The 20,986-nt window shown below is 38.0% G+C and overlaps 1 protein-coding gene across 1 annotated transcript in view; it reads left to right on the forward strand.

Moving 5' to 3' along the window:
- The window catches only part of LOC126253588 (aspartate aminotransferase, cytoplasmic-like), a 77,094-nt gene extending 62,322 nt beyond the window's left edge, over nucleotides 1-14,772 (forward strand). The window contains exons 6-8 of the mRNA XM_049955021.1: nucleotides 655-820; nucleotides 6,851-6,993; nucleotides 14,287-14,772. Of these exons, the coding sequence (XP_049810978.1) occupies nucleotides 655-820; nucleotides 6,851-6,993; nucleotides 14,287-14,453 (476 nt within the window). The 3' untranslated portion in view covers nucleotides 14,454-14,772. The remainder of the gene's footprint in view (nucleotides 1-654; nucleotides 821-6,850; nucleotides 6,994-14,286) is intronic.
- The last annotated feature ends 6,214 nt before the right edge of the window (nucleotides 14,773-20,986 follow it).

The following is a 20,986-nucleotide window of genomic DNA, read 5'->3' on the forward strand; positions in this document are numbered from 1 at the left end:
AAAAAAAAAAAAAAAAAAACTACACAAAAATAGTTGGAAGAACACTGAAATAAACAGCCCTGCTCCCATTTAGGATAAAATTATTTTGGGTATTGGGCCACGCCACTGTAAAAGGAAGACATTCACTAGTATACAGCAGTGAACTGCTCTGAAGAGGACCACAGGGAATCAGTCAAAACATCAGGAGTTTAGTTGTTTTAGTAATATACAATGACTTGGCCCAATACACAAAATTATTTTACCCACAACGACACAAGCTGTAGAAGCCTACAAAATTAACAGTATTGCACTCAGTTTATGAACTATGACCACCCCCAGAATCAAACCTTGGATTTGAAACCAAATGTAGAGGTGTAAGTGTGAATAGCACTAAGCAGTTTAGTGACATTTTATTGTTAACATAGAATACAAATTAAGTTTCTATGATCTTCTTTTCTTTTTTAAATGTATTTGTTGACTTTCTCATATCTCTGACAACACCTCTCCTTGAATAGACGTAGAGAACACAATGAATGAATGACTGAATGAACATGCACACATTTTTTAAATATACTGTTTAGATATCAGTCAACTCACCAAACTTTTTAGATGCACATTGTAAACTCAAAGTTTTTGACATTTTTAGAAGACATGAATACATTTTCTTCTCCACAGGTGAACGCACAGGGAACCTGGCTGTGATGCTAAACAACCCAGACAAGATTGAGAAAGTGAAATCTCAGTTTATTGTTATCGCACGATCAATATACTGTAGTCCGCCTAGTCAAGGTGCTCGTATAGTAACTACCATGCTAGAAGATCCTAAACTGAAGGAAGAGTGGTAAGTAAAATATTAATTAAAGTGCATAAAAAGCTCTTGGCATTGATAAATGCTATAATTAATACATGTAAACAAGATATTTTATTTTAGTTTGATTTTCCATTTTTGAAATATAAATTTATTTGAATTAATAACAAAATGCAATATAAAGCTTCCATTTTGGTATGGTTTTTCTAATTAGACAGAAATATTGGGGATATCATTAAATAATCAGGATGCATTCTTATGACAAATTATGTGGACAGCAACAAAGGAAAGTGAATTAATTAAATTGACTCAGGAACACAAGTAAATAGATAATCCCATGGAGGATATAGAATTACTAACTTCCATGAGAGTATTAGTCAAAAATATTATAATAAAAAAAAACACATTATGACATTATGCTTCTTCTTTTGCAAACTGAGGGTTTAGGCCTTATGGCCTGTTCTGGCCTCACCATTGTTACCTTGGCCTTCCCAAACTCCTCTTTCCAATGATACTGTATTTCATCACTTGTTAAGTGATTCTGTGAGGTGACCTGCTCTTTCAAAACATGCTTCTATTGGATTACTTTTTCTGTTAATAGCTGTACTCCCCATGTATTTCCTTATTTCTTCATTTCTTATTTTGAATATCTTTTGTGCAACTTTCACAGATCTAAGGAATTTAATTTCTAATGTTTCAAGATGTCTTACCTCTCTTGATCTTAATGTCCAACTTTCTGCTCCATTTACTACTGTGGTTAGTGCCATAACTCTATGAAACTTCACTTGGTTTTGTCTTTTAGTTTTACCCTTTAATGTTATTCTTATATATGTTGATAGATGTTAATTTTCTTGCTTGCATCTCCCTGTTCTTCAAAAGTTGTGTCCTAGATATTGGAAATAGGACACAAGTCTATTATTACATTACTAATGGTTATATAAGTTCTTATGGGGTGTTAACATTGTGTATAGAACATTTATTTAACAGTTTTAAATATTGGCAATGGGAATGCCACTTCATGGGATTTGTTATTGTTCATGAGCCTCTTGGTCTATAGACATTCTGCACAGAACTATCATTAAGTACAATGTTTACTTAGAGAGCTCTGATAATTGAAGATGTCATTTGCCTCAAGGAATAATTTTATAATTTTTTTCAGATGGTTGTAACATGCATTATGATATAGGGCATTAGCTCCTAAGTGTTCTTTCTTGGTCCTACTAATATCCAATGCCTGAAAAAAATGCCTGATATTACATTAGTATATCCTTCCCTGAAAATCAAGTTAGCATAACACTGATAAACGATGCTGTTAATTAAAAATTGCTAATTTTAATTGATGGTAACTTTGATTATATTATAACAACTCGGTTAGTTAAATATAAATGAAAAGCAATTTTTGTTAGGAATTAAGTTCTTTCTGTATGTAATTGAAATAGTGAAACAAATTCATGAATGTCAGCATTGTGTCACAACTACTGTTACACAGAGCAACAGAGAAAAAATGCATCCTGCAGTATAGGCAGTGATGCCAAGAGCATGAAATAAACATTTGTTAATGCCAAATAGCCATTAAGTAGAGATAATTGTGATCCCTGCCTCACGTGCTCAATATACTTAAATTAGACAGATTTAACACAGTTTACTCAGAGAAACAATTGAAATTCATTTGTCAACAGGAAGATAAGTAATATTCATGTTGTTGTTGTTGTTGTTGTTGTTGTTGTCTTCAGTCCTGAGACTGGTTTGATGCAGCTCTCCATGCTACTCTGTCACGTGCAAGCTTCTTCATCTCACAGTACTTACTGCAACCTACATCCTTATGAATCTGCTTAGTGTATTCATCTCTTGGTCTCCCTCTACGATTTTTACCCTCCACGCTGCCCTCCAATACTAAATTGGTGATCCCTTGATGCCTCAGAATATGTCCTACCAACCGGTCCCGTCTTCTAGTCAAGTTGTGCCACAAACTTCTCTTCTCCCCAATCATATTCAGTACTTCCTCATTAGTTATGTGATCTACCCATCTAATCTTCAGCATTCTTCTGTAGCACCACATTTCGAAAGCTTCTATTCTCTTCTTGTCCAAACTAGTTATCGTCCATGTTTCACTTCCATACATCGATACACTCCATACAAATACTTTCAGAAATGACTTCCTCACACTTAAATCTATATTCGATGTTAACAAATTTCTCTTCTTCAGAAACGCTTTCCTTGCCATTGCCAGTCTACATTTTATATCCTCTCTACTTCGACCATCATCAGTTATTTTGCTCCCCAAATAGCAAAACTACTTTACTACTTTAAGTGTCTCATTTCCTAATCTAATTCCCACAGCATCACTCGACTCAATTCGACTACATTCCATTATCCTCGTTTTACTTTTGTTGATGTTCATCTTATATCCTCCTTTCAAGACACTGTCCATTCCGTTCCAGGTCCTTTACTGTCTCTGACAGAATTACAATGTCATCGGCGAACATCAACTTTTTTATTTCTTCTCCATGGACTTTAATACCTACTCTGAATTTTTCTTTGGTTTCCTTTACTGCTTGCTCAATATACAGATTGAATAACATCGGGGAGAGGCTACAACCCTGTCTCACTCCCTTCCCAACCGCTGCTTCCCTTTCATGCCCCTCGACTCTTATAACTGCCATCTGGTTTTTGTACAAATTGTAAATAGCCTTTCGCTCCCTGTATTTTACCCATGCCACCTTCAGAATTTGAAAGAGAGTATTCCAGTCAACATTGTCAAATCTTTCTCTAAGTCTACAAATGCTAGAAATGTAGGTTTGCCTTTCCTTAATCTATTTTCTAAGATAAGTCGTAGGGTCAGTATTGCCTCACGTGTTCCAACATTTCTATGGAATCCAAACTGATCTTCGCTGAGGTCGGCTTCTACCAGTTTTTCCATTCATCTGTAAAGAATTCGCGTTAGTATTTTGCAGCTGTGACCTATTAAACTGATAGTTCGGTAATTTTGACATCTGTCAATACCTGCTTTCTTTGGGATTGGAATTATTATATTCTTCTTGAAGTCTGAGGGTATTTCGCCTGTCTCATACATTTTGCTCACCAGATGGTAGAGTTTTGTCAGGACTGGCTCTCCCAAGGCTGTCAGTAGTTCTAATGGAATGTTGTCTACTCCCGAGGCCTTGTTTCGACTCAGGTCTTTCAGTGCTCTGTCAAGCTCTTCACGCTGTATCATATCTCCCATGTCATCTTTATCTACTTCCTCTACCATTTCCATAATATTGTCCTCAAGTACATCGCCCTTGTATAGACCCTCTATATACTCTTTCCACCTTTCTGCTTTCCCTTCTTTGCTTAGAACTGGGTTTCCATTGGAGCTCTTGATATTCATACAAGTGGCTCTCTTTTCTCCAAAGGTCTCTTTAATTTTCCTGTAGGCAGTATCTATCTTACCTCTAGTGAGATAAGCCTCTATTTCCTTACATTTGTCCTCTAGCCATGCCTGCTTAGCCATTTGGCACTTCCTGTCGATCTCATTTTTGAGACGTTTGTATTCCTTTTTGCCTGATTCATTTACTGCATTTTTATATTTTCTCCTTTCGTCAATTAAATTCAATATTTCCTCACCCAAGGATTTCTATTAGCCCTCGTATTTTTATCTACTTGATCCTCTGCTGCCTTCACTACTTCATCCCTCAAAGCTACCCATTCATCTTCTACTGTATTTCTTTCCCCCATTCCTGTCAATTGTTCCCTTATGCTCTCCCTGAAACTCTGTACAACCTCTGGTTTAGTCAGTTTATCCAGGTCCCATCTCCTTAAATTCCCACCTTTTAGCAGTTTCTTCAGTTTTAATCTACAGTTCATAACCAATAGATTGTGGTCAGAGTCCACATCTGCCCCTGGAAATGTCTTACAATTTAAAACCTGGTTCCTAAATCTCTGTCTTACCATTATATAATCTATCTGATACCTTCTTGTATCTCCAGGATTCTTGCATGTATACAACCTTCTTCGACGATTCTTGAACCAAGTGTTAGCTATGATGTTTTCTTCTCTCCCTTTTCCTACTGTCGAATTCCAGTCACCCATGACTATTAAATTTTCGTCTCCCTTCACTACCTGAATATTCATACCTTTAACTATTCTCATCATATCTATTAGCAAATTAAAATTCTTGTTTGTGTTACATACTTTAATGTCATGCTTAGGGGTGAATTTCAGGGGCAGAGCAGCAAAAACCTGTTATAATTCTGCAAGAAAGAAAATTTTTAATGTTGTATAAAATAAATGATTAAACATCAAACAGAAAACAATTAAAGAATCTTGGTATTGTTACTAATGTTCATCTACATTTTACCCTCAAGCTATGTTTTATTACTCTGTTTCATTTTCTTCTTTAAGTTTTGTTATGTTATAACTGATTCTTTAACAGTGAGTCACTGATGCTGATGTACAATTGAATAAAAATAACATACAAAATAAATGCTAACAAAGAGATAGAGGGGCTGGCCAGTACTTACCTCAGCTCAGTACAGCCGATAGATACACAAAAAATAGAACCGAAAATTTACGTTCCTAGCTTTCGGAACAAATGTTCCTTCATCAGGGAGGAGAGAGGGGAAAGAACAGAAAGAAGGGAAAGTGGATTCAGTTAAATACAACCCAGATTATGAAGCAACAGGGAAAGGAAAACAGGGAGGGTAGCAAGGATGGAGGCATGGTTGTCAGAGGGAAGCCAAAGATATTCTACTGTAAGTACTGTGCCAGCTTCAAACCAAAGAGGATGCATACAGAAGTAAAGAGGTATATAGTATAAAGATAAACACATCCTTTCATCCCGCCATCTCCCTGGACTGAACCTACGTTAAACAACCTCACTCCCATTTACTCTTCAGTCTTCTCCTCTTTCCCTTTCCTCTTTAGCCATTCACGCATCTTTTCATCCTACATAGTTGTGTTTATCTTTATACTATATACCTCTTTACTTCTGTATGCATCCTCTTTGGTTTGAAGCTGGCACAGTACTTACAGTAGAATATCTTTGGCTTCCCTCTGACAACCATGCCTCCATCCTTGCTACCCTCCCTGTTTTCCTTTCCCTGTTGCTTCATATCCTGGGTTGTGAGTAACAGAATCCACTTTCCCTTCTGTCCTTTCTTTCCCCTCTCTCCTCCCTGATGAAGGAACATTTGTTCCGAAAGCTAGGAACGTAAATTTTCGGTTCTATTTTTCGTGTATCTATCGGCTGTATTGAGCTGAGGTAAGTACTGGCCAGCCCCTCTATCTCTTTGTTAGTATTTGTTTCACATCTTTATATGAGATTTTCCATTAATCATACAAAATAAATGAATAGATAAAGCATATTACTGCTTTTTACACTCTCTAACTAACCCTAAAAAATTGAAACCTGTGATTACGAACACTTGTGTATACTGTATGTTTTAATAGTCCCAGAAGAAAGGTCTTTTCTGCATACAAATATTGTTATCTACAAGTATTCACATATTGGAACTTACCTAAATGTGAAGTGTGAACTATTAGATAAACAGCTATTGAGTAATATAAATGAGAAAGCATTGACAACTTTTTAATTTTCATTTTTTAACTGGTTTATACATCTTTTTTGGATGATGCATCTTCTCTGAAAATTGTAAAAGATGTTAATTTAAAACATCTTTATACTAAAATACAGCAGTGCAGATTTTCTTTAAAAATACTTGGTTGTTCAACAACTTACAGTAGTGTCTTTTTCACTGTGTCTTCTGCGTGATAATTTGTGTCCCTACTTTTAAGTTAACAAATCAATCAACAAAAATAAACACTATTTATATACTGTTTATGAACTAGAAGCAGAAAATTCTCATTCTTATATTGCTTATTAGACTACTGATATGCAATCAGTCCTTACATTTATATTAAAACTTAAACTTACAGTAATGGATTTTATGCAAACACATCTTGAATGTGTGGTTCACTTCAAGTAAAGAAAGTGCTTCATTTAGTCTATACATTCCCCAAAATTTTCATTCAGTGCATTAACAACTCAACACTTATTGACTATTTATGCAATTCTTATTTCAGGAAAACATGTTTGCGAGAGATGACAAACCGCATCAAAGATATGAGGAAGGGCCTAAAAGAGCGCTTGGATGCATTGGGAACACCTGGCTCATGGGACCACATCACTCAGCAAGTGGGCTTCTTTTCATTTACAGGACTGTCTGGTAAGCTTCACGTATGTTAAGCATATCTCCAATAGTTTTCCAACGAACATAAATTGAAGAGTTCTCTGCAGCCATTCACACAGGAGAGCTGAGATCAGTTTCTAATTTTTTAAATACTGGTAAAGGAATTATTGATACATAAATCAGCCAGTGGTTTTCAAAACACTTATAAACAATACTTAAGACTAATAACCAGTAAAACTATGACAGGGCCTATGACAAAGTCAGGATATATGGAAGATTTCTAACCTTTCCTCCATTAAGACATTAGGAAATTTGTCAGTTATACAAAGCCAAATCTACAAGAAACAAACACTATAAAGTACCTGGTTCAGTGAAATATCAGGCAAGATTATGAAAATCAATGCAGTACATATTAGTGTTGCCCTGTCAACATTATACAATGTTTTTATGTGCAGTCAGTTTGCAAATGGACTAAAACATTTGTTGCTTCATAAAATGGGTAGAGAGGTAACATTGACTAATACAGCCCAATTTCCTTTTTAACACTGTTTTTCTGAAGGCTTTTTATAATGTGATTTCTAAGCTTTCCTGGCATCATTTTGAAATGTTCTTGGGTATTCAGGAATATGGCATCATCAAAATGGTGCAATATTTTGGCAAGCTGACTTGTCATCTCCAGGCAATCATAATAACTGTCTTTTGCTGAGTGATGTTTGATATATTTCCTCCCTACTGCAGTTGATCATGCGTCTGTGGTACCCAGGTACACCTGTACTGATGTGGTGTAAGGAGAAGTGTGTACCGGGATGTCGGCTGCGACCTACAGTTCCTGATGTGTAGGAAATGGGTCTATGTGATGTGGTCTCAGTTCTTCAATTGGCATGACATGAATGGATCTTGAGCACACTCAATGCTAAGGCCCAAGTCTTATTTAGTTGGAAACCACTTTATGCATTTTTCATTTCATCGTGCAGTTGGACCCTATGAGACTATTTTAAAACAAAGTTCCAGAACATTTTGGTCTGTTTTAAGGACTTGGCAATATGACAGTTCGTATTATGTCCTTCAGTAGGTGTCAGTAAGCCATTTTGTGACATATAGCCATATCATACACCACTCTCTCAAACACCTTTGAGAACATTGCCAGCAAAGGGATGGGCTGATATTGCCCCACTTTTGTGGTTAGGCATCACTATTGCATGTTTCAGTCTATCCTGAAATGTCCCAGTTCTCACTGACTGATTACATAAATAGCATAATATGTGACCGATTAAGTCTGCCCATGATTTTAAAATCCTATTTGATTTCCATCACATCCAGAAGATCCAGAACTTTTAAATAATTTTAAAATTTTGTCCAATTTCTTTAGGAGTTGTGCTTTTGAAATGAAGTGTTATATTTGGTGTGATTTGCATGTGATTAAGTAGCTCTATAGCTTCTGTAAGAAAATGTTTATTATGGTTCCCTGTTCTCTTACTTACAGTGAGAAAAAAGTTATTCAAATATGGGGCTGCAACTTTTTGATATTTTTGTCCTGACCAAGGACAGTGGAGTCCCTGCTTGTCCAGATTTTAGGTTCCTATTTGCCTCACTTTTTGTGATATTCAGTATAGTTTTTACTTTATTTTTTGACTTCCTAATTTTTTCAGTGTAATGCATTTCTGTGGCCTTTCTGATGACATATATTTGAATTTTACAGTACTTTTTTGTCATGTAGTTTCACTGCTAATTTTGTTCTAGCCCTTTGTTCTATATACAGGTCTCTCTCTTTAGCACTTGATAGTTTGATGTAAGCTGTTTTCCTCTCTTTCCTTTCACAACAGGTTCATTTCATTTTAACCTGTCTTTGTGGGAAGCAGGCTTCAAAATGTTTGAGAAATAATTCCAGAAATAAACTTAACTTCTCACTCATTGTATCTGCCAGGTACACTTCCCCCCATTGTTCATGTTGTAAACTGATTCTAAACAAGCTAATACGTCCCATATTTATTGTTCTAACATGTGAAACCTGAGTATGACCATTTACCACTTTTCTACTGATGAGTTTTAAGGCTGTCAACTGACCATCATGACCATACAGACCACTTATTGTGGCTTGCGTTTTTATGTCATTGTAATTTGTGGGGTCCAGGAACTGATTATCAATCAAGGCCTTGCTGTACCCATGTACTCTTGTTGGGAGTGAAAGCATCAGAAGTAGGTTGAAAGTTGACAATGACGATTGCAACTGCTTGTGACTGTTACTGTTTGAAATAAAATTAATGTTAAAATTGCCAATACTGTGATCTGACAGTTATTCCATAAAGTTGTGTAAGAACTAATTCTAGCTGAGAGAAGAATTTTTTAATGTTCCCCACAGGTGCCCTATAAACTGCAATTATTATGAGGAACTGAGAGGGAGAACATACCTGATAATGTGACTCAGAAAAAAATGAGAGTCCGTATAGAAGACATGGCGGATGCAGTATTAGAGCCAGAGTTTACTAGAGCTTTGGAAGTGCTGCAATCAAATAAGGCAGAAATCAATGGGGCGAGTGTCAGTTAGGAAATTATTAAAGTTGGTGTGTAGGTTATAAAACTAGAGACAGGCTGTCAGACTTTCAGGAAAGTGTCATCCACACAGTCTTGAAGTAGCAATGGCAAATAAGTGTGATGACTATCACACAATCAGGTTAATGGCTCATGCATCCAAATTGCTGATAAGAATAATATACAGAAAATTTGGAAAGAAAATTGACTATCTGTTAGACAATGATCAGTTGGGATTTCAAAGGGAAAAGGCACCAGATAGCCCTGACACTGTGATTGGTAATGGAAGCAAGACTTAAGAAAAATAAAAACTCATTTGTAGGATTTGTTGACCTGCAAAAGTGTTCAGTAATGTATAATGGTGCAATATGTTTGAAATTATGAGCAAAATAGGAGCAAGCTACAGGGAAAGATGGATAATGTAAAATATGTACAGGACACTGGAGGAAATAATAACAATGGGATAAAGAAAAAATTGGAAAAAAAAGGCTGTGTAATCTACAGATCAAGGAAGCAAAGTGGTATAAAATTCAGTATGGAAGAATATCAGTGATAAGATTTGTTGATGACACTGCTACCTTCAGTGAAAGTGAAGAAGAATTAAAGACATGTTGAGTGGAACGAACAGCCTAATGAGCACAGAATTTGGACTGAGAGTAAACTGAAGAAAGACAGAAGTAATGAGGAGTAGCAGAAATGAGATTATCAGTAAAATTAGCATCAAAATTGGGAAATGCAAAGAAGATGAAGTTAAGGAATTCAGCTATCTTGGAAGCAAAATAGCTGCCAATGGATGGAGCAAGAAGGACTAAATAGGAAATTAAAATTGCTAAAGAGGGCATTTAACTTCAAGAGAAATATTGGCCTTAATCTGAGAAAGATATTTTTGGGAACATATTTTTGGAGTACAGCATTGCAGGGTGATGAATTGTGGACTGTGAGAAAATCAGAAAAGAAGGACAAAGCCTTTGAGATGAGATGCTATAGAGGAATGTTGAAAAATAAGTGGACGATAAGACAAGAAATGAGGAGGTTCTCCAGAGCACCTGTGAAGACAAAAAGACATTGGAAACACTGACAAGGAGAAGAAACAGAATTAGGGAACTTCTGTTAAGACATCGGGAAATAACTCCCATTGTACTAGAGAGGGAGGGTAAAAACTTTAGAGGAAGACAGAGACTGGAATACTTCTAACTAAACACTGGACTCGCATTCGGGAGGACGACGGTTCAATCCCGTCTCCGGCCATCCTGATTTAGGTTTTCCATGATTTCCCTAAATCGTTTCAGGCAAATGCCGGGATGGTTCCTTTGAAAGGGCACGGCCGATTTCCTTCCCCATCCTTCCCTAACCCGAGCTTGCGTTCCGTCTCTAATGACCTCGTTGTCGATGGGACGCTAAAAAACAATAACCTAACCTAACTTCTAACTAAATAAATGTGGACATAGAGTGCAAGTGCTACCCCACAAGAGAGGATTTCATGACAGGCTGCTTTGGACCAAATAGGAGACTGATGACTCAAAAATTAGAAACATGCCTCTGTACACATAATTTGTTCTCAGATTAGCAGTTTGGATTCAGAAAGCTGCAACAAGTAAGTGTGTGTTTGTGGGGAGGTGGGGATTGGGTGCATGCAATAAAATACTGAGATTACTATTTCTGATTAAGATTCCTTATAAAAGAAGTAACAGTTTCCTTCACAAGATCATCACATTATCACTGAAATCAAACATTCTACATGTTTAGTACTGAAGATAATGTCACTGACAGTGAAATGTGAAGACAAGTCTACTTTGCATATTTTGACTGTAGTATGTCCTAATATACATGTAGCAATACTGTAAATGGGCACTTCTCACAGGAACGCCCAGGTTTCAGAGAATGTATAATATGGTATCACATTTTGGGGCACAGTGCTATACGCATTAGCTTTCTTGCCTTATGGTGGATGGCACATTGGCAATGAAACAATGTTTCCCTGAGGTAGAGGGCACAGGATCATCATCAGTGCCTTAATCTATGATCTATATAATAAAACAAAGGGAGTGGGATATTAAAAAACCAATGTTGTAAAAATGTGATAAAATAATGAGTTACTCCAGGTTGTTCCTTAAACACAAAAAACTTTCAATGTGTTGAAGCTTCTCTGCAAGGTATTTATCAGACATGTCTTCTGAGGCAGTTATCCCACTCTTGTAAAACACATGTTACATCTGCTCTTTCTTCACTACAAAACAAAAACTTCCTGCTTAAGTTCTCGATGATGAACTATAGTTTATGTAGCCATCCAACTGATGGACCGATACTTGAAAATTATTGTTTTTTTAATGACTGAAGTCCTCTTCACTGATTTTAAATTATGCTGATAAAGATATTTGAACTGTTCACATTTGTAGAGGATGAAAAAATAAAATTATGTACATGCAGAATAATACATACTGTTTAACTTCTCACTGTTGGGGTTACCAGTCATGTAAAACTTTGTAAATGACATATCCATATTTTACTGTAAAAGTTATCTACTTGCACTGCTGTACATTTGACCATTATTAAGTGGTATAACTGTGCTTTAGCACATGTCTAAAATCTACCAATCTTTTTACATGTATACAAGTATACATCATCATTGTATCTGTGTGCTACACCTTTTAATATTGTTAACACCTTTAATATGATTCATAGCAAATAACTATAAGTGTACAATCACATCTACACATGTCAGAACAGTTTTAGATTTTGTCATGTGCTCAAGCACAGTTATATTACTTGATAATGGCCACATGGCTACAACTATAATAGTGTAAATAAATAATTTTTACATGCAAAGGGAATTTGATGTCATTTATAACATGTGTATTGTGAAATATGTCTCATAGATATTCTACCGTATAACAAGCTTTTCTATTATTATTATTATTATTATTATTATTGTTATTATTAATATTATTATTATTATTATTATTATTATTACTATTACCTTTTAAATTTTGTGAAAAGCTATTTAGCAAACAGTCATTAGATCCACATTACTTTATCGACAGAGTTACATGAAGTGCCAAGATCCACATTATTTTATCGACAGAGTTACAAGAAGTGCCAAAGAAACTGGTATAGGCAAATGTATTCAAATACAGAGATATGTAAATAGACAGAATACGGTGCTGCGGTCGGCAACCCCACTATAACACAACTAGTATCTGGTGCAATTGTTAGATCAGTTACTGCTGCTACAAAGGCAGGTTTTCAAGATTTGAGTGAGTCTGAATGTAGTGTTATAGTCAGTGCATGATTTATGTGACACAGCAGCTCTGAGGTAGCAATGAAATGGGGATTTTCCCATATGACCATTTCACGAGTGTACTATGAATATTAGGAATCCAGTAAAACATCAAATCTCCAACATTGCTACAGCAGAAAAAAGAACCTCAAGAAAGAGACCAATGATGACTGAAGAGAACTGTTTAGCGTGGCAGAAGTGCAACCCTTCCATGAATTAATGCAGATTTCAATGCTCGGCCATCAACAAGTGTGAGCAAGTGAACCATTCAATGAAACATCATCAATATGGACTTTTGGAGCCAAAGGCCCACTTGTGTACCCTTGAAGACTGTATGACACAAAGATTTATGCCCTGCCTGGGCCTGTCAACAGTGACACTGGACTGTTGATGACTGGAAACATGTTGCCTGATCAGACGAGTCTCATTTCAAATTGCATTCAGTGGATGGATGTGTATGGGTATGGAGACAACCTCATGAATCCATGGGTCCTGCATGTCAGCAGGGGCCGGCCGAAGTGGCCGTGCGGTTAAAGGCGCTGCAGTCTGGAACCGCGAGACCGCTACGGTTGCAGGTTCGAATCCTGCCTCGGGCATGGATGTTTGTGATGTCCTTAGGTTAGTTAGGTTTAACTAGTTCTAAGTTCTAGGGGACTAATGACCTCAGCAGTTGAGTCCCATAGTGCTCAGAGCCATTTGAACCATTTTTTTGTCAGCAGGGGGCTGTTGAAGCTGGTGGAGGCTCTGTAATCATGTGAGCCTTGTGCAGTTGGGGTGATATGGGACCCCTGATATGTCTTAAGTATGACTCTGACAGGTGACACATATGCAAGCATCTTGTCTGATCACCTGCATCTATTCACATCAATTGTGCTTTCTGACAAACTTGGGAAATTCCAGCAAGACAATGCAACACCCTACACATCAAGAATTGCCACAGAATGGCTCCAGGAACACTCTGCTGATTTTAAACATTTCTGTTGGCCACTAAACTCCCCAGACATGAACATTATTGAGCATATCTGGAATGGCTTGCAACATGCTGTTCAGAAGAGATCTTTGCTGCCCACCCCCTCCTTGTATCCTTACAGATTTATGGACAGCCGTGCAAGATTCATGGTGTCAGTTCCCTTCAGCATTACTTCAGACATTAGTCGAGTCCATGCCACTTCATGTTGCGGCACCTCTGTGTTCTTGTGGGGCCCTACATGATATTAGGCAGGTGTACCGGCGCTCTTGAGCGTAGATTTCGAGTTATTTTATTGCTTGAAGAACTATCAGCGCTAAGTGCCTACCCAATTCCTTTTACAGTATACATGTTTACCATTTTTACAGTGTACACAGGTGTATAAGGCACTATTTTATCTTTAATGCCGTTATATAACAAGTGACAGAACAGAGAAGTCTCTATGCATTTGTTTGGCTTACAATTTATTTTCCATAAAGCAGTTAGTCATACGAAAGTAAGAATTTTTTGAAATACATTTCAAATCTGGTATTTATATGGTACTTTTAAATTACAGAACGTCAAGTACAACTTCTGAGAGAAAAGTATCATGTCTACATGCTGAGCAATGGACGTGCCAACATGTGTGGTCTGAACACAAAGAATCTCGATTATACTGCAAATGCCATTCATGATATTGTGACAAGATTGCCAGAAGAGGACAAAAATCCTTTGCGTGCCTAAAACTACAAGTTTTATTCGTTCCTGAGGGGTCACCATAATGGTGGCCTCTGAGATTGGCACCTGATTTCTACTTTCCATATTTTTATTTTTATTTATTTGGTACAGAGTGTACTAGTTTTGAAACTTACAGTACAAGTCCTTTAGTTAGACGGTAGATAAGGAAATGAGTGAAGTTATTTCATTTATGAAGCAATGACCCAGAACATAAGTATTAAAGCTGATTATTTTCTTCCTTATTAAAAAGTAAGACTGTTGCTTAATATTGTATTGTATTTTTGTATGATTTTTATATGTTAAATAAAATTGTATTGCAGCTTTATACAGATTGTCTATCTGTTTTTACCTCCAATGAGTATAGACTGACTCTCAATACTACAAAGATTTTTTCCATGCACTTCCTGGTCAATTATGAGTTCATTAAAATTAAGCACATTCAAATGTGATTTTTCTACAGAGCACATAGCTAATAGGCCTTCACTCAGTATCTCTTCTTTCATTATGTTTCTAACGAAAGTCTTAATTCTTGTCAGTCTGGAAAAACCTCTCGCTTTCCGGCGTTTGTTTATTTATTTATTATCATCCCAATGATCACATTTGTGATATAGGATTTGTCAGGGTACATTTTAACAACTATATAATATCTTTACAAAATTTTTATCTGTGCTGTATTCATATGAATCTATCTTATGTTTAATACAATATACAACTAATAAGTGTTTTTATAACATAATTTCTTATTTGCTTGACAGACATATTCACTGACATAATTTCATTTGTCACATTAACTTAAACATATATTCTTATACAGTTGCACAGAGATATTCACTTGTGCTGTAATAACATTTGTCAAGCATGTGGTTCTTTATATTCTAATACAGCTGAGCATTGAAATTCACTTACACTGTAATAAAATTTGTCAAGCATGTGATTCTTTATAACAGTTTTAAATTTATCCTCATTTTCCAGCTCTTTGATATGTTTTGCTAGTGCATTAAAAAGTTTGATGCCTTGATTAAATACATGTTTCTGACTTCGAATCCTTGTTACAGCTTGTATGTGGAGATCTTTACATTGCCGTGTATCGTAATCATGGTAGTCTGTATTGGTTTTCATTTTGTCCTGATTTCTTTTGATCACCAACAGACATTTCAGAATGTATAATTGTGGAATTGTTAAAATTTTCAGTGCTTTAGAAAGGGGCCTTCAATGTGTTTGAGGTGGGCTGTGGGTCATTATCCGAATAGCGCGTTTTTGTAATTTGAAAATCCCATTTAGACGATAATTTATTTTTCCCCATAATACTATCCCATAGGATGCAATGGACTGAAAATAGCCAAAATATACTAATCTGGTACAGTCATTACTACAAACTCTTGAAATTATTCCAAGTACAAAACATGCTGAATTTAGTTTCAGTGCTAAGCTCACCACATGGTCCTTCTACTTAATCTTCTCATCAATGTGTATACCCAGGAATTTTGGAAACTGTACTCTTTCAAGTTGTGTGTCCTCCATGGTGGGATTTAGGTCGTCATGTTAACTTATTTTTCCATGTTGCACTTAATTAGTTTTTTTTTTTTTTTTTTTTTTTTTTTTTTTTTTTTTTTTTTGCATTCAGTGTTAGCTTGTTAGCACCAAACCATTTTTGTATATCATGTAGGATGTGGTCCACAGTGCTGTGCAATGACTGCTTCATATCACTAACTATTAAACTTGTATCATCAGCAAATAACATGATTCTAGCTTTTCTCTCTGGCACCTGAATATCATTAATGTAAATGAGGAACAGCAAGGGGCCCAATACACTTCCTAGGGGTACTCCTACTGTGACCTCCCTTGGATCTGATCTTAGTTTAATTTTTTGATTAATATTTGGTGCTGCAATTTCAACCACCTGCATCCTCTTTTCCAGATAAGACTCAAACCACTTTTTTACCCGTCCTGTGATACCTATAGCTTCAAGCTTTTCCAAAGGTATGCTGTGGTCAACAGTGTCAAAGGCTTTTGACAAATCTAGATTTATCCCAACTACACTTTTTCCCTCTTCCAATTGAGTGATTATTTCTTTTGTGTATTCCAGTACAGCTGTTTCGGTAGTTCTCCAAGGCTTGAAATCCATGCTGATTACTGTTTATCAGATTGTGGATATTAAGATAATGTATGACTCTATGTTTCAGTAGTATCTCTAAAACCTTAGAGAAAGTTGGGAGAAGTGAGACAGGTCTGTAGTTCTCTATTTTAAGCTTATCACCCTTTTTCAACAGGGGAACGACTTTGTCATTGTCATTGGTATTGTACAAACAATTCGTAATAGTTACACTGATTCCATTAAAACAGTCTCTAAATTATTCTCGTAGATACAATTCACAACTGCTGAAGCTCCATTTGCAGTTTGGAAATCATTGCTACTGTATATGACTGTCAATTCCTGTCGTAGTCCGTTTTCGTTCAGGCCAAATAATTTAACTGTCTGAAATTGTTTGTAGGGGAATAACAGCTTGTGTTTTGTAAACAAACTGGGCTGGGATAATTTAGCTGCTGACAAGTGATTGCTAAATGCGAAACGCGCGTCAGTGTTGCTCATAACAAGGTCACAGAAATCCTTTAAAAAAGTTATTCGTGACTGACTGAGTGTAGAATATGGACACTTTTGGGCCAGCAATCACTTAGTCCATTCCCGTTACCCCTGTAATGATCGAGACCAAGAAAATTTCTCGTCAGCTGGATTGCTGACTTGAAATCAGTGACATTCTTAAGAGCTATCACCACGGAGGTAAAATAAGACTGGAGATGGCAGTATGCTGTATGTTGTTTTGAAGCCAGAGTGGGCAGGGCCTGACGCCATTTTAAGTACTAAAACATTAGCAGACTACTGTTTACAATTGCTTCTTGTGCATTACTTCTATCGTGTGCATGTACAACTGTCGTAAATACTAAAAATTACAGTGCTTACATGAATAATATAGTGTCAGGAGGGCAATTTCAACGTTTTTCTGTTGTTAAATGGGTGTTTGCCCTAGTAATACAACAGATTTGGTCTCGTTATTGTAGCTCGTTTTTGTTGATATATTTCGAATAACCAAGAAGTGAAGAATTTGTTGTGACAATGGTACTTTCGTAACACATTTTATTCCACTTTTACTACATTTGTATCAATAGCAAATGAAGCTGAAACTATGAAACTAATGCATATTTGCTTACTGGTAATGCTTCTTGTTACTCAAAGTTTCAGCTTTCGACTTGTATGCACAACATTTTAAATATTCATGTTTGTAAAATACTAACTTACATCTTCTTTGTTATCCAGCAAACGTGTATCGATTACCCAAATGTGAAAGAAACAGAACAGCATAGAGCTATACCTTGTAGAATTTGGGTAACAAACACTATGTTCATGATGTGTAATGACTCTCAACGTTACCGATTCATATACACAATATTTTATTTATACACCTTATAGGGACAGATACAACTTAAACATTTGGCATCTAAGAGCACACTCCCCAGGGTCCCTAGATACTGTTTTTGCAGCAATATTCTTGGGGACAGAAGTCCATAGACACTGTGTCTCCACAGGGTTCCCCCCCCCCCCCCTCCCGCCCCTCCAGGTCCCCTTCCCCTCACCCCCGAAATGCATGGATTGCTGAAGTTGTGCTGTGGTGTGGTGCAGTTCGTCTCTGGAGATGCTGTCTAGCTTGTTCTCGTCTAGACGGTGAGCATAACAGTCAGCCTGTTCATGACCTTGGTACTGGCTGAGTAGTTGGTGCTTTAGGTGCCATCGTTAGGTCATCCACCAGTGGTTGTATGTGATCCTGTGGTGACGGTGTAGGTTTATCCTGTGTCTGGTTTTCTGTGTTGTGGTCTGGGGCTGGCACATGTAGGATGCCATCCCTAGATAGCATAGATAACAGTGCAGCTGTATCGACTGACTGGTATTGGTGTGGAGTGGTATAATGATTGCGACACCATGCTGCTGCCGATCTGTCGGTTTTAATATGTGGCAGATACCATGATCATTGTGTCATGCAGAGACACTGTGATATCTTCTGGAAGGTAGTGCTTGACATCGACGGTGATGTAAAAGGAGGTTGTGTTGTGATGTGCAGTCAAAGGGACAGTATTGTTCCCTGATTTCTTCACCAAAGTCCATCCTGGCTTCAGTCTATTGACAGACACAGTAGTGGGTTTGCTGGCTAGCATGATTTTGAATGTGTTGGGGCCCCATCTTAGTACTTTCTATGCTCCACTGTACACTGGGTTCAGGTCTGGCTTGATGGCAACTGTATGTAGCATTGCGTGGGTGCAAGTCTGTAGGTTTTTGTGCACAAATACAATAGGTGTTTTTTGGTGCGACGTCAGTGGGACTCTGATGCTGTGTATCCACTCTCTGACCTGTCATATGAGGTCAGGGAGGTGCTTGTTGCCTTCGTCTGTTGTCTGTGTGACTTATTCCACTAGGGGGCTAATCGTTTCGCCATAGAGGATCTCCGCTAGCAAGGCTTCAAGGTCCCTCTTTGTGGGCCGTTCTGATACCCAGCAGCACTCAGGGTAGGACCTCTGACCATTTGTTGTTGTGGCAAACCAGTGCTTTCTTCAGCTTGTGGTGCCACCGTTCCACTAGGCTGTTTGACTGTGGATGATAGGCTGTGGTATGAAATCAGAGGCAGCCACAGAGGTGGCACTGTTCAGTAAACTGGGTCGATTCGAATTGTCTGTCCTAATTGGTTGTTAGCGACTCAGGGAGCCAAATCTTGCTCTCCATAGGTTGGTGAACGATCTCGCCACTGTCTCTGCTGATATGTTCCTGAGCAGAGTGGCCTCCACCCATCAAGTCATTCGGTCGATGACTGATAGGATATAACGAAATCCATTACATTCAGATAGTGGCCCCACTAAATCTTTATGTGCATGGCAAAAACAGCCCTTTGGGGTCATCCTATCTTCACCCTCTGGCAAGGAATGCACCCTCGTGTCCAAGTGGCACAATCCCTCTTCATACTGGGCAACACATAATATTCCGAAACTAGTTTCATCATTTGGCATATTCCTGGGTGAGCTAAGTTATGGAACAAGTCGAATATTGTTCGGTGATAGTTGGCTGGGATGAAAAGTCGTTGTCTCCAGATGATGCATTGCAGCAAACTAGTTTGTTGGTTCCAGGCACTGGTCATTGTTGTAGTTGCAATTCCATGTCACTGTCTGACAAGAATCGTTCCAGGTCCATATCTGTTGCCTGTGCATCCATGAGGTTATCGAAATCCAGTTCAGTGGTCAAGGCTGCCAGGTGGGACAGGTAGTCCGCAACCATATTGTCTGCTCTGCGCACGTGATGAATGTGTGTTGTGAACTCTGAGATGTGGTCCAAGTGCCTAAACCTGCATGGTGTGGCGTTGGCAGGCAGATTCTTTACTGCATCAGCTAATGTTCAGTGATAGATAGTAAGTGGTCTCCCTTCAATACCATCGTGGAAGTAGCGCACTGCTTCATGCATGACCAGTAGCTCGTGGTCAAAAGTTGACTTCTTCCTTTGAGAGTCTGTCAGTTTCCTTCAGAAAAAACGCAAAGGTTGTGTCATCAAAAATGGTTCAAATGGCTCTGAGCACTATGGGACTCAACTGCTGTGGTCATAAGTCCCCTAGAACTTAGAACTACTTAAACCTAACTAACCTAAGGACATCACACACATCCATGCCCAAGGCAGGATTCGAACCTGCGACCGTAGCAGTCGCATGGTTCCGGACTGCGCGCCTAGAACCGCGATACCACTGCGGCCGTCTTGGGTCATCCCTGGCACTTTCTTGTGTAATGCAGCACCTGTCACTAGGTTGTGCACATATTATGTAATGATGTCAGTATCCAGTAAAGGTAGTGTGAGTGTGATGGTGTGGGCTAGTTGAGCTTTAATGTTGTTGAATGCAGTCTGCATCTTGGCTGTCCATTTCAGCTTCCTTTTCCCCAATGTATTTTCCCCCCATAGAGCTTCTATGATGAGAAGTAGGGTTTCAGCTGCATGGGGTAGGTGTCGTCGGCCATCTTGCATTTGTGGGGGGCTAGGCAGTGGGGTTATGGGCGGTACCGAGGTCATATTAATTCTGTGGATGGTGCTGTCCATAACTATGCTAACTGTTTTGTTTGGTAGGGGTGGTCCTGGGGGTAGATTCTTGTGGTCTGATCTGTCGGCAGGGGGGTAACCTTGTGGGTGGATAGCCTGCTCACAAGAGCAGAAATGCTGTCACTATTTGATGTGCTAGCGAGAGTGTAAACACCGTCACTGTTCAACCCGCTCGTGAGAGCTGTGTCACCAAGTGTATCAGGCACTGTACTAAATTCTGTATCTGTGCTAGTGGTTGTGCCATTGTCCTGTGCCTCTCGGGTGCACTGGGCCATCTGTAGTTGCTGCCAGATTTGTTACAGTTGGCTGTCCAGTTCGTGATGGTGGCTGCGTAGCTGCGTATTCTCTGTACAAGTTTTGTTGTTCTCTTTGCAGATGTTCTCATAGGCCATGATCTCTTCATGGAGTTCATTGCACATTG

This window comes from Schistocerca nitens, chromosome 4, assembly GCF_023898315.1.
Source record: "Schistocerca nitens isolate TAMUIC-IGC-003100 chromosome 4, iqSchNite1.1, whole genome shotgun sequence".
Taxonomy (NCBI): domain Eukaryota; kingdom Metazoa; phylum Arthropoda; class Insecta; order Orthoptera; family Acrididae; genus Schistocerca; species Schistocerca nitens.